This window comes from Trypanosoma rangeli, assembly GCF_003719475.1.
Source record: "Trypanosoma rangeli strain AM80 chromosome Unknown Tra_15.4_contig_00169, whole genome shotgun sequence".
NCBI lineage: Eukaryota > Euglenozoa > Kinetoplastea > Trypanosomatida > Trypanosomatidae > Trypanosoma > Trypanosoma rangeli.
Window position 1 is genome coordinate 3,822 of NW_021705915.1, and position 12,913 is coordinate 16,734.

The window sequence follows — 12,913 nt, forward strand, 5'->3', positions numbered from 1 at the left end:
CTTCTTCGTTTTGCCCCCAGGGGTCTAACACCGTCAGCCGCAGCGAGCCATCTGGTACGGGCGCCCCGCAGGAGCTGCAACACGCCTCCGCACATTCGTTTTTGTGTGGCACAAAAGCCACGGATTGTGTATTTTCGCATCCGTTTGGACGTGGGGCCACACCATCGTTAACCGCATATCCATGACACCCAATTAACATGCAGGGTCCCTTGTGTGGGCTCGTTGACGCCTCATGTTCCCTCTCGTCCCATAGGGTGGAAACCTGATGGTGATGCGGAGCTGAGGAGAGAGAGGTCGTATGCGTAAGAACGACAGGGTCAGATGTGTTGGCGAGATCACTTTCAGTGCGTGGTTTTGTAATAGCGTTGCGGCGTCGCTCCAGGGAACTCCATGCTGCGGGTTTGGTGATTAATGCTCGCGTAACGGGCATGAATCCATCCTAAACGTGAAGGAAGAAACGAGAAGGAAGAAACGAGAAGGAAGGAAACGCCAGGACGTAATAATGACGCAAAAACAAAAACACGCAACAGAGTGAACACTCCTCCTCAATGTGTTGGCATGCACGCGTGTGCCTGCCGTGGGTGCACGTCATAGTTTTGCTGAAAGATCCCGATGACGCAGACACAAAGCAAAAATAAATAAAAAAAGGACGAGATGCATGAAGAAATAATAAGAAAAAAAAAAAATGGCCTGATCTAGCACGGAGAAATGCACGCCAAGGCGGTAGTGTAATCCCTTCGTCTGAGCGAAGCGACCCCATCGGCAGCGTCCGCAGCAAGATCAAACTCAGCAAAAGCCACTCTTCTCCAGCATCCCCTCGCTCGGGTACCCCAATTTCGCATAAGTCTCGTAGACCTGATCCATCAGCAGCATCGTGTGGAGGTGAATCAACTCATGTGCAAGGCGTTGCAGCGCCATTTCCACGAGCAAACGAGTCTGCACTTTTGCATCGGTTGATGGTGTGCAATTTAGCCCAGCATATGGTGTCTCTGCGCAAACCACATCACCCTCTGAGAGAGCCGTCGCCAGTTCGTAGATGACCTGCCGAAGAACTGTCGCTTTTTCGTTCTTTGTCTCCGCCACACTAGGCGCCCCAACAAGGCGCTGCAGGGAGGCCACCCCAAGAAGGTCAAACATGATCTCCAGGTTTTTCCGCCCCCAACAACGCTGCTGTATCCGCGTCGTGGGCTCCGGCGCCATGGGCGGTAGCGCCACACTCATTTGCCGGCTAATGTACGCCCGAAAGGTTCGTTCCCCCAAGTTAGCTGCAGGGCTCCCATTCGGTGAGAGCACCAATGACTCCCGCAGCACAGGCACGATCGACTGGCGACGCTGCTCCGCATCACTGCAGCTGTCCGCGTCATTTGCGTCACACAGGACGCGCAGGATTGCTGCCAACTCGGCTCGCCGTACAACTGACTCCCTCTCAAATACGTAACACGAACGCATGTCCATCAAAGAGGAGTCATCAGGGTCCACCGTTGCTGAGAGAGGCAGAAAAGGATGGGGTCGGGGCTCCGCCATAACAGCGGCGGGGAGCAGCCCTTTCGCCTCATGTAAAAGTGTGGCAGAATCCCAGCGACGGGGATGAATCGCAATCAAACGAATAGCGACCAGCCGTGTCACGTGGTCCCACCAGGCGCAGTGTCGAATCGCCACATCCACAGGTTCATGGCACAAGTGACAGTAGTTGTCCGGGGTAACAAACGCGAGCTTAGAGTCGTTTGAAGGATCGTAGATATAGCCACAGCAAAAAGGGGAAAACATGTAGCGCGGCCACTGTGGACTTCCCTCTGGCATACTCGCCCTACGCTTCTCCCGCGCGTTCTCCCCCTCTTCCAGCAGCCGAAGATTGTGACAGAGCCATCCGAGCGGACTGGCGTCATCCTCCGTCCCGGTCTGATTAAATAGTGGGGCATCCGTCGACACACCCAGCGGAGGATCCACACGGACGTTGCGCACTAGAAAACGGTTTGGCGGCTTAGATGCGGAGAAAGATGGCGCTGATGATGGTGACAGCGGTGACAATGACGGGACGAAGAGTTCGTGAAAGAGGGGCAATCGCGACTGCCGGCGTGGCCGGGTGCCCGTGGAAAAGCTATGAGGCTCCGCAATCATCCCACGGCGTGCAGCCAACCTTCGGGGCGGCATAACTGAGGTGCTTCAGCCCCCTGTGAGCCGACCACGCAGGAAGAGGCGCTTCCAATTTGACGTGCAACGCAAGAAAAAAAGGACGACGACGACGACGACGATACTGTCGCTACTGCTGGTGAAGGCCCCGCAGCCCCCACCCCACAGAAAGAAACCAACCAGAAGGCAAAATAATAATAAAAAGTCGGAAGAAGAACAAAAAACTTGTCTATGATGTTCCTTATCTTCCTTTCATTTGTCGCACATAGGCAGCCACCAAGCAACCGAGCTACATCATCATCATCAAGCAAAGGGAGTCTGTCTTTCTTTCCACCCTCTCTGTAGTTGATGTTTTTTTCTTCCTCTAGTATACATATATCCCTGCCCCCTCCTTCAGTTTCCATCATTCCCCACCCACCCCCCACTTTGTGGGTTGCACGCTTTTTCTCCTTCTGCACGTGGTGATTCCCCCTGCTGGTCCACGCCCTTCCAGAGAATTTGAGGCTGGTTCTACCGTAAGCAGTCATACATACATGGGCGACGCACTCAATTATCACGCATCGGTTTGTTTTTTCTTTTCCTTTTCGTTTGTTGCCTTCTCTCTGGCCTTCGCGTCAATTGCTTCCCAACCCGTCAGCTACGGCCACTACCCTCGTCAGGCGAGACGGACAGGAAGCGCGTCCACACACTCGAGCCGCGGTCCCTCGCCTTCTTCATTGACTTTTGCGCGAATGCCAGCAGTCGCCGCTTGTAGGCGGCGCTGTTGCGCAGCGACAGAATCATCGGGCTTGGGGCACGATAACCGCCCCCAGTTGCCCCTGTCAATGCGGGCAGGCCCGCGTCCTCGTTGACGCCAGACACACCACCACCACCACCACCACCACCACCTGCGTTAGCAGCCTCTTCGCGGGCGGGGGCGCAACTACGCCGTCGGTCAGGCTCCGCCAGTGCCGCTATATGGAGTGCCAGCAGCGTGGACTGGCGGCGACCCAACTTGCGCTTAATCGACGGCAGAGCATCCGATGACATGGCACCGGCAGCAGTCCCCAAAACAAGGAAGCGCTTAAGAGCCTGGATGTGGTTCGCCTCCGACTGTGAGATTTTATCAGCGATATCTTGTTGCCGTTTCCCAGAGGAAACGGTATCGACGTTCTGAGGGAACTTGTACCCTTCCACCCCCGTATCATCCCGCAGTGCAACAGAACTTTCTCCACGGCTCAGAGTGTTACATTGCAGCATGGAGGATTCATCCATGCCAAGCACACGCAGAGCACCGCGGACGTCAAGCTGACTTTCCAGCGCCGAAGTCATGGAGCCCATTTCACGCTGGCGAAATCGGGAACGCCACATATCGCAGAACTCGGCGTAGTTCAGTGAGCTCTGATTCTCAAGGTCCACGACACCGATGAGCATCGAGTCGATGTCAATGGTGAGGCCGAACTCACGGCACACGTGGCGCAAATCCTCTACCTTTACGGAACCTCTGCCGTCCTCATCACCACCGAGCGATACGAAGGCCCGCAGTGTGTCTTCACTCTCTTCCCGTGTGGCTCCCTTCTGATTCTCGCCGCGGCGCATCTGTGCATCTAGCTCAAATTCCCGTTTGTAGAAGCGCAGATAGTGACAGAGATTAGTGACACTTATCTTATTCTCGTAGACACTCAGCAGCAGAGACAGCTCTTCATCAGAGGGGTACATGCCAAAGTGGGAGAGCACCACCCGTAAGACAAACAGCGAGGTAATATATTCGTCCTGAACTAACTCCGAAAACACATCACGTACGCGCATCGTCTCATCCAGGTTCAGCTCCGGCATGGCGGCAGGAGCGGTAGAATCATCATGTTGCGCAGAAAACACCACGTTATCTCGCACTTCTCTGCCCACACTGCTTGATGCAGTGGTCAATGGGTGTGTGTAACGGTTAAAGAGCAACCCGCGGCTGTTCTTCATAGGAGAGCTTGCTGGAAGTTTGCTGGCCATTGCACGAGCAGGAAGACGTGGGTGGGAGGGGCGCGGTGTACGCCAACGTATATGGGCGACCCGCCTAGATGGTAAGTATATAATATATATAATGTATATGTGTGCTTGCTTGCCACAGCGGCTAATGGCAAAGTCCCTTTATTCCTCCAAGAGCACAGCTCGCAGCAAAAGGCAAAAAATAACAATGAAGCAGAACGCAGTGCCTCAAGAGCAACTGCTACATGTGTGTGTATTATATATATATATATAATCATACAACTATGTGAATCACCACAACGTACTCACTCACTCTCATCTCGCACTTCTACAGATTCATTATATCTTTATTTTCTTTTCCCTCATCGCGTTCTCTCTCATTCTCAGTCCCCTTGCTTGCTTGGCATTTTATTAGGAGAAAGGGGCAACTACACTAGGCAGCACCGCCTACTCCCCAATAAAGAGTGACACGGCCAAATCGACGTTCCAGCCAGCCGCCTCCAGCAACGTGACAGCGCCCTCTCGATCCATCCTTGTATACGTCATCACCGCCGCAATGGCCCGCTCCTTATCTACGAAAGCCGCGGGGCCTTGCGCAGGTGTACTTCCTGCACCACTGGCGTTGGTGGTGGACGTCACTGTAGCTCGTCCCATCCCTTCCATGTTTGCTTGTCGATCGGGTTGGCCTTTTGTCTTCAACCCCTTGGCTAGCGTCGATGCCGTTGCCAAAGGCTTTGAAGTCCCGCGCTGCTGCTGCTTCGCCTCCTCTTCCTGTGCATCCTCGTCCACCACCTCGTTCCCAGTGACAAAATCAGGTACCTCGGAGTCTGGTAGGAACGGAATTTGGGTGTCCGCAACCCTCAGGCAGTTGTCCCGCAAGTCGATAATCATGCGGTGCAGCTTCATCTGGTCCAGGCCAATAATAAAGTCTATCTTATCGTCATCGATGACAGTCAGAGATAAGGGGACGTGAAGGCCACCAAGATTTACAATCACCATGTGAATGACGCCAAGTGTCCGCCGCACGCCTATGCCTCGCATGATGCTTGCCGCACGCGTGTCAAGCAGTCGCATCAGTCCACAGTGCTCTGCCGTGCGGCGATTCATGATGGACCGCTGTGCCCCAGAGTCAATAAAGGCCTTGACCTTCACCGCATTGACCTCACAATTCACAAATAACATTGGCACCTGCACAAAAAACTCTGGCATGAACTCATACGCACTTTCAAGGTTTTCATTAACGTTTTCCCAGTAAATAGCCTCGTAGATGCGGCGCTGAACCTCCGGATCCGACTCCCGCAACGGCGCCCCCCCAGACAACTGCCCCGGTCCCTGGGCAAACAACTGCTCGATTCGCGCGCGTGCCTCACCTGGTAAGTGAGGAAAGCTACGATGATCTTTCAATGCAGCGGAATGCCCTCGTTGTGAATCTTCTGAAGTAGGTGCATGTCCAGAGTCAAGTCCGTGTTGGTGCAGCTGTCTTTCCCTCGCGGGGCCTTGCTGCCGGACCGCGTGTGCTTCTGGCCCCGGCGACGGCAGTGCATCTACCGGAGTTCCTTCACCTTCACCCCGTTGGCGGGGGCGTCCTTCATCGTGAGTTCTGGCGCTATGTATCACTCTTACGCTTGCGTCCGCACAGATACCCTGAGACGCTAGGGTCATATTGCCTTGAAGCACTGTGTCGTCGTCCGCAATGAGCACCTGCTCCAGCATTGGTATGCCCAACTCCACCTCAATGAGCGCCGCCATGTCCTCCACGAGCGAGCGCGGATCAATCTCAATTGTGCAGCTCTCACCGCTCTCGGTAGTGCACAAAAGGTGAATCATCTCCCGTGGCTTCTCCCGCGTTGCGAGTGACCCCCGCTCTCCCAGCTTCCGCCTCCGAACCCTGCAAGCAGAATGGCACCCTCCTTCTCTTTTCTTTCCCCTTCAGCGCGGATGTGGCAGGGCCGCCCGAGAGGAATAGACGTACAGAGAAGAAAAGAATAAAAGAATAAGAGGCAAAGAAGGCAATACAAAAAAAAAAAGAGCCGGAAAAAAAACATGACCGACAACAACGTGGGTGGTGAGACGCGTAGGCTCACACACACACACACACCGGCAAGTAGCTTACCCCTGTGCAAGGCATCGACAGGAAAAAAAACGTGCCTGAAGGTATGCCCGCAACGGCGCTGCAAGTGAACCAAAAGGGGAGAACATGTTGGGAGGGAATGAGGGCTCTACTCAATCCTCCTCCACCTCAACGACGAGGTGTGGGGCTTCCTGCCGAAGCTCCAGAAACCCACCCAGCAAAATAGACACATGCGGTGTGCCGCATCGCACTAGCTCAAGTGCAAGTGACTCAGCCGCCGTCGTCTCGCAGGGTGTCATCGACCGAGTAAACAAAACAACGTGGGGACTCGCCGCACACTCCCGCAGCGCGGTGGACGGACCATCCACCGGCTCTTCTGCTCCTGTCGCTACCGCCGGCAGTGGCGGAGCCAGTGTTTCGGTTTCCAACTCTTCTGCTGATGTCGATGGCCTTGCTTCTGGCGCTGTTGCCGAGGACGGTGGAAGCGCCGCCATTGCCATGTTGTCGAGCTGCAGCAGAAGCTCGGTAGCCTGTTGGGCGACGAGTCGCTGCGACGGTTGCGTGGCGCTTGTGTCGTCGTTATGCGCGGGTGGCGCCACGAGGGGAAAAAGCAGCGCCCCTACGACACGCTCCTCCACGCGTGTGCCTCGTTGCGGCAGCCCTGTCGTCGTCTCACGGTGTGTGCGCAGGTCCACAAGAAACAGCCCTGACGGCGCCCACGCCGTCTCCGCCGAGTCCTCTGCACCCCGCAACAATCGGCTGTTAAACACCCGAAGGATTGTCTGGACATCCACAAGCAAAATTCCGCAGCGCCGCACTTCGCCGGCGCGGAGTGACAGCAACGCCAAGGCGGGCGGCACAGAACGTAACAGTAGTGCCGCGTCATGCAGCAGTAGATGAACGTCGATGTCCCGTAAACGGCTCAGTGTGGAGAGGCAGACGGAGAAGTCATTTCCCAGTAGCCGTTCCCGCTGCTGCAGCAGCACCGCAAGGCACAAGGCCGTGAGGCAGTGCGGGGACGCCTCGCTGTAGACAAAAAGAAAATCCCACAACAGACACACCTTCCCCACTGGTAACCCGTGTGCTAGGAGAGCGAGGAACCAGCTAATTGCAAACAACTCCGGGCGGCATTCCACTTCATCAAGAAGGTGAAACGCTAAACGCGGGTCACAGTACCGCAGCATCACTGCAAACTGATGCAGACGCTCCTCCATGCTCTGTACACCTGACGGCGAGGATGCAACGGCATCGTGTGGGATGTAATGCAGTGTCAACTGCTGCAGTTGCGCTGCCACAAGCGCCTCATTTGTGAAGCTGACAGCAAGGAGAACCGCGCAGACGCTGTCCATCCCCTGCCAATACGCCATCCCGGGGTTCATCAGTAACCAGGCCTTAATGACACGTCGCATTCGCTCATGCCCCTCCGTCGTTGCTAGCAAAGGATGATACTGATGACATCGAGGAATGTCAACGGCCAGCTGTCGATCAAAGGCGGAGATGCACGAGGTGTTAAGCGCGCAGTATGTGGCGCCACGTGCGGTTTCCGGCGGCACCTGAAGGAGCACGCCCCAGACCTCCCCACGAAGTGTGGGTGGCACAGGCACGTACGGGCTTGCTCCGGCCGCCCGCATCTCCGCGAGGTAACGTCGCATCCGCAACGCGCGTCTCTCAAGTGGGGCACTGTACAGAAGGCACCGCAGCTCCGCGATTATTGCGAGTTGTTGTGCGACGCTCAAATCAACTTCGCGGATGACCCGCTTGGCACTCTTCAGCCACCCCGCCTTTGACGCAGCAGGTGAGAGAGGCTGCGACACCCGCGACTTGGCCGCACATTGTGGTCCGACAATAGTGTCAAGGGCACTCCTCACCGCACCAACTGCGGGAAAGGCGGAGTTCAGTAACACCACATCGCTGTGCAGTAATCCCAAAAGCTCCTCTGTGGGGAGAAACACCTGCGAAAAGGGAAACACCGGGGGGGAACCGTCATCCTCAGCCTCGCCTTCATCCTGTGAACCTTCACCCCCGCCATGCGGAATTGGAGGAGTGCCGTCACCGGCACAGCATTCGTTGGTGCAGTATGCAAAGAGTGCACCTCGCTCTATCAACCCTCGCAGCAGTCCGTGCTGCACAGCCGACTGCGACAAGTTACCCCCATTAGTGAAGGACGCCTTGGTAAAAAGGCTTCGACGTGGGGGACCAATCGGCGCAGCCTCTTCCTTTTTCTCCACATCGGGCCGCAGTTCACGGAGACGTTGCTGGAGGATCCGTCGCACGACGTAAACAAACTCTCTGAACACAACGTTCCGCCTCGCCTCAATATCCCTCCGACAGCCTCCTTCTACCATGGCGTGCTGCTCAACGTTATGCCGCCAAACCTGCAGGCGGGTCTGCACATCCCACAGAGATGGGGAGGAGAGTTTCGGTGGGGGTGCCATCGCCGGCTGGTTCTTCATAAAAGTCTCTGCCCCAACGCCACTCCTCGCTGCCGCAGCGCACAGAGTCGGATGAAGTGGCATCAGAGGGCTTACCAAACCGCCTAGAACACGCTGGGCGGCATCCACCGTGATACCAGCGTCATCACCACCACCGCCACGCTCGCCTGCTGCAGAACCGCCTTCGACGGCGTCAGAAAGAAAAAGAGCATGTGCTTCCTGGAATGCCTTCCATCGATCACGGCGGGACCATCGAAGTCCACTCTCCGCAATGTCGCGGAAAATACTACCCTCACCATTACCACCATGAACCATAGTAGTGCTGTCACCGTCAACCCCACCATACGTCCTCGTCAGATAGCTGTGCCACTCTTGTGCCAGACGTCGCGGCAAAGGTGCGGACTCCGCGTGACCGTCGTCATCCGACGTCATCGTTAAAACGTCAGGAGTATTTTGACGAAGCAGCAGCGATAACTCATGAAGTGCCGCGTAAAGAAAGTTCTGCGCCGCCTCGAGCGGCACACTGTGAGACGTTACCAGGAGCTTTACAACATCGTCAAACAGAGACGAGGTTGGCGGATCGGAGGAGTCAGGGTGGCCGCAGCAACTCTTGGCAAGTGGAAATCCGGTCAGCATGAACTCCAGCGCCAACACGGCGATGTTCCATGCATCATCTGAGTAGGAGTGTAGCACAGCAGTCCCGTCCCACCCGTGTAAGTCGCCTTTGGCCCGCGAACGCAAACGCACAAACCACTCTGGTGAGAGGTATGGCACCCGACACGCCTCCACCTCTTCTACCGTAGTGTCAAAAAACGGCACGTTGGGCAGAGCCGCATCCTCGGCGCAAGACGCAGACGCAAACGCAGCGCAATGGGTGGGACTGCTGCTCTGCGACGTCGGGGAGTCACTGCGAGGAACGGCGTTTTTGCCTCTCCCACTGCTGTTTAACCTGACTGTCGAGGTCGTGGCAGCGGCCTCTCCCACCCGCACACGCAGAGAGCTGAGGAAAGAAAACAATGGAACGCGGATGGCGTAGTGGCGCGACGTCGTGACACCCACCCGATGCGGAAGCAACGGCCCAAAGGCGAGGTCGTCACCCTCCCCACCCCGCTCTGCCCCAAAAGCCCTTCGTGCGTCACGTGCCAAACCGCCCTCACGGTGGAAGCTACTTTTGGCGTCCACTTGCTGCTTTGCACGATGGGCATCACGCAACAAGAGTGGCGTGGAAGAGGCGGGCGGGAGCTGCGACACATCACCGTTAAGGTCAACGGGTGGAATGCCCTCTGCGTATGCCCCCATAAGCCGCTGCCGCTGCCGCCACGCCGCGCCGAGCAGTGACCACAAATCGCACCAAAGGCGTCTTACCATCATCGGTGGCGGGGACTGTCGCAGCACCACACGATAGTGAAAGAGACGGCCCGCTAAATTCAGTTGCACATCCTCCTGTAACAGCAGCCAATGATTGCGATGCCGCAGGATTTCAATGGGGACCAGTACCCCTCGAGCCAGGTGCTTCATATCCTGCAGAATCTGTTGATAGCGTAGCGACTCCGAAGGAAGAAGCGGATGTTTGCCGTGGTCACGCAACATGATCTCCCACAGTTGTTTCTCCACGGGAAATGAAGCCGCCGAACCCGGCGTGTCTGTGGTACCTCTCTTCCCATCTGCAGCCTCTTGTTGTAACTGCAGCAGATGCATACGGAGCTGTGTGTTCTCTGCCTCTGTCGTGTGGACATATTCACGCGCCAAAAAGAGGGTGTCTCGATAATTCCAGAGGCACTGCTCAACCAGCCTTGCTGACACCGACGCGGTGGGCGCATACGGCTGCAAAGCGTGTGGAATGTGATGTGTGGAGAGAAGAAACACGCTGATCCCGTCATTTCCGCAGTGTTTTCCCATCTGCCGATGTTTGTTGCCGCGACAGCGGCTGCTGAGTCTAGAGTCAGTTGAGTCCTCTTCTCGCGGAGTCTCCCCCTCGTCCAACGTCGGTGAGTGAAATGCCGTAGTTTCCGTGAAGGCCATCATTGGCATATATATATATATATATATATATATGTCTCTTGTCGGCACTCACACAACTGCAGTCCCCCGCCAACAGTGGTCCCTGTCACTTACTCGTGGCACCTATACCACCGTTACTCCCACGATCCTCTCCCCTGTAGCGGCGGGGCAGCAGCAGCGGGAGGAAAGGGAGAGAGAGGGGATTGCTTTGAAACGACTAGACGATTCTGAGAGACGCAGAGGCGGGAAACAAAAAAAAAAAAAAGTGGGGGCGGTGCAAAGGCAGCGCCAGCAGTGGAAAACCACGCTGAACGTCGGGCATAAAAGAAAGGGGGAACACGAGGAATAATAAAAAACCTGCTCGCAGCTCCTCTCTGTGCCCACCGCCCACAAAACTCTGAAGAATAATGAACACAATGTGATGCTCACAGACACGCAGGCCAGCCAGCATAGACGTGCACCGAATGCACACGCATGCCTGAATGGATTTGTATGTATGTCTGTACACATTATGTAAGGATTGCACTCAAGCCGTTGCTTGGGGCTCCCTCAATGCAGCCGTCTCCGCCTCCTGCTGTGCTGCCGCCTCCTCCTTTATGAGCTCCTTCCACTTCTGCGCTACAAGCTTATTCGACTCAAAGTAGACGTTCGAAATAAGCATCTTTCGGAACGAGAGACTCGTATTGAGCACCAAGACATCCACCTCCTTGAGAAAGTCCTTTAGAGCATCCTTGGCAAGCATCAGAGCAACATCCTTTTCTGAGACCTGGCCGGAGAGCAGCGGCTCCCGCCCAATCTTGGAGAGCACGTTGCTCAGTCTACCGTCGCTGACGTTGTTCAACAGCAAGTTGTTTGCGGCGGCTTCCACCTGCGGCAGCATGGAGTCAGCAATCACCGTCACATCCCCACGCACACGCTGCAGTGCCCCTGTCCGCACGGTGTCAATAAATGTCTCCTTCAGTTCCTTCTGCTTTCCCGGGTGCTTCAGCTCCATGAAGCTGGAGCAGCGCAGCTTCAGGATAGTTGCAACATTGTGCTTCTCAACCGCCGGGTCGCCGCGCCGGACGTGACGTATGACGACGCCCTCCGCGAGATTCCCCTCAAGCGGGTAGTTGCCAAGCCCCAGCAGGGCTGGCAGCGGGGTGTTGAAGTTTTCCACATCAAACGCCAGGCAAGTGTCGAGCGTTCCGCGGACAACGGCCTTGGCGTACAGTAGATTCGGCACCTTGGAGCAAAACTCCACAAATTCATCGTAGCCAAGCATGACAAAGTCCTCCTCCGCCCCACTCACAGAGTACTTGATGTCAAAGGCGAAGAAGTGAAGCTCTGGACTGTACTGCGGAAATGGCTCCCGCTGAATTTCCACACCGGCGATGGGAAACCGCTTCCCGTTCGGCATCGTGCACCACTTCTCACTCTTGGGCACCAGTGGATGCTTATACTTTGCCCCAAAGAGCTCACCGTTGAGAACGACGCGCCCAATACGACTTAGCCCGTACTTTTGCTTTAGCAGATCGCACAAAATGCGGACCTGTGCGGAGAACTCGTCGATGAGGATGTGGTACCCAAAAAAGTTCTCGTTGGGGTCCATAATTCCACTCCGCTTCGAAAAGCGCACCACCTCCTGCTCCCCAAGGTTGATGAGGTAAATGCCGAAATTGGTGCCGTGCACCTTCTCGCAGGCCACCCACTCCTGTGCCCCGAGACCGCTCTTATGTATCGCCTGAATGCGGCTCTCGCTGGGCAAGTCAATTTCAATGTAGGGAGAAAACTCACTCTGGTCGTTCGGAAGCGGCATGTAGGGGCGCGTGGCCACCGCAAAAATCGTCGTGCCGCGCGGCATGCTGCTGCCAAGAAGGGCGCACACGGAGGGGCGTCGGAGCAGCCCCCTCACAAGGGCCCTTCCTCTCATGACTGCAATAAAATAATATACGCACCCACCCACTCACACGCATGCATTTCCGGCGGCCAACCAATAACGGCAAGAACCACACAATGGAGAGATGCAACAAATGAAGAAAAAAGTGTTTCAAGCAGAAGATAAAACAAACAAAAAAAGATATAAATAACAGAAAGCGAAGCAAACGCATTTCCCACAGGCACCTCCCCCCAAAGCAAACCAAGAAAACGGCAAAAAAAAAGGACAAGAAAGGAAAAAACGGACGTCAGAAGGGAAAGCGTAGAAAAAGTGGGAATACCCACCGCTGGCCAAGGCACAGCCCCGTTCACGTACAAAGAGGAGAGAATGCAATCATGGAGGTCACACTTTGCCTCATGGCGCGCTCCGCATCCCACATATATATATATATATATATATATATAC

General features: G+C 55.6%; 6 protein-coding genes across 6 annotated transcripts in view, besides 6 other annotated features; all 6 read right to left on the reverse strand.

Moving 5' to 3' along the window:
- The window catches only part of TraAM80_05279 (uncharacterized protein), a gene marked incomplete at both ends in the record, with an annotated part of 510 nt that extends 80 nt beyond the window's left edge, over nt 1-430 (reverse strand). Inside the window, one exon of the mRNA XM_029382165.1 lies at nt 1-430. This exon is cut by the window's left edge and continues 80 nt beyond it. Within this exon, the coding sequence (XP_029237948.1) occupies nt 1-430 (430 nt within the window).
- Nucleotides 431-441: 11 nt separating this feature from the next.
- Nucleotides 442-486: a sequence feature (GA-rich).
- A 300-nt stretch (nt 487-786) lies between these two features.
- Nucleotides 787-2,118, reverse strand: TraAM80_05280 (uncharacterized protein; the record flags this gene model as incomplete). The annotated part of the gene is made up of 1 exon (XM_029382166.1): nt 787-2,118. The coding sequence occupies one exon, from the start codon at nt 2,116-2,118 to the stop codon at nt 787-789; it is 1,332 nt and encodes a 443-aa protein (XP_029237949.1).
- A 114-nt stretch (nt 2,119-2,232) lies between these two features.
- Nucleotides 2,233-2,252: a microsatellite.
- Nucleotides 2,253-2,763: 511 nt separating this feature from the next.
- TraAM80_05281 (uncharacterized protein) lies at nt 2,764-4,110 on the reverse strand (the record flags this gene model as incomplete). The annotated part of the gene is made up of 1 exon (XM_029382167.1): nt 2,764-4,110. One exon carries the CDS (start codon nt 4,108-4,110, stop codon nt 2,764-2,766), a length of 1,347 nt encoding a protein of 448 aa, XP_029237950.1.
- A 230-nt stretch (nt 4,111-4,340) lies between these two features.
- Nucleotides 4,341-4,359: a microsatellite.
- A 174-nt stretch (nt 4,360-4,533) lies between these two features.
- Nucleotides 4,534-5,913, reverse strand: TraAM80_05282 (DNA-damage inducible protein DDI1-like protein; the record flags this gene model as incomplete). Its single annotated transcript, XM_029382168.1, has 1 exon — nt 4,534-5,913. The coding sequence occupies one exon, from the start codon at nt 5,911-5,913 to the stop codon at nt 4,534-4,536; it is 1,380 nt and encodes a 459-aa protein (XP_029237951.1).
- Nucleotides 5,914-6,167: 254 nt separating this feature from the next.
- Nucleotides 6,168-6,184: a microsatellite.
- A 125-nt stretch (nt 6,185-6,309) lies between these two features.
- TraAM80_05283 (putative GTPase activating protein) lies at nt 6,310-10,611 on the reverse strand (the record flags this gene model as incomplete). Its single annotated transcript, XM_029382169.1, has 1 exon — nt 6,310-10,611. The coding sequence occupies one exon, from the start codon at nt 10,609-10,611 to the stop codon at nt 6,310-6,312; it is 4,302 nt and encodes a 1,433-aa protein (XP_029237952.1).
- Nucleotides 10,612-10,618: 7 nt separating this feature from the next.
- Nucleotides 10,619-10,644: a microsatellite.
- Nucleotides 10,645-11,116: 472 nt separating this feature from the next.
- Nucleotides 11,117-12,502, reverse strand: TraAM80_05284 (REL1 protein; the record flags this gene model as incomplete). Its single annotated transcript, XM_029382170.1, has 1 exon — nt 11,117-12,502. The coding sequence occupies one exon, from the start codon at nt 12,500-12,502 to the stop codon at nt 11,117-11,119; it is 1,386 nt and encodes a 461-aa protein (XP_029237953.1).
- A 383-nt stretch (nt 12,503-12,885) lies between these two features.
- Nucleotides 12,886-12,912: a microsatellite.
- Nucleotide 12,913: the final 1 nt, after the last annotated feature.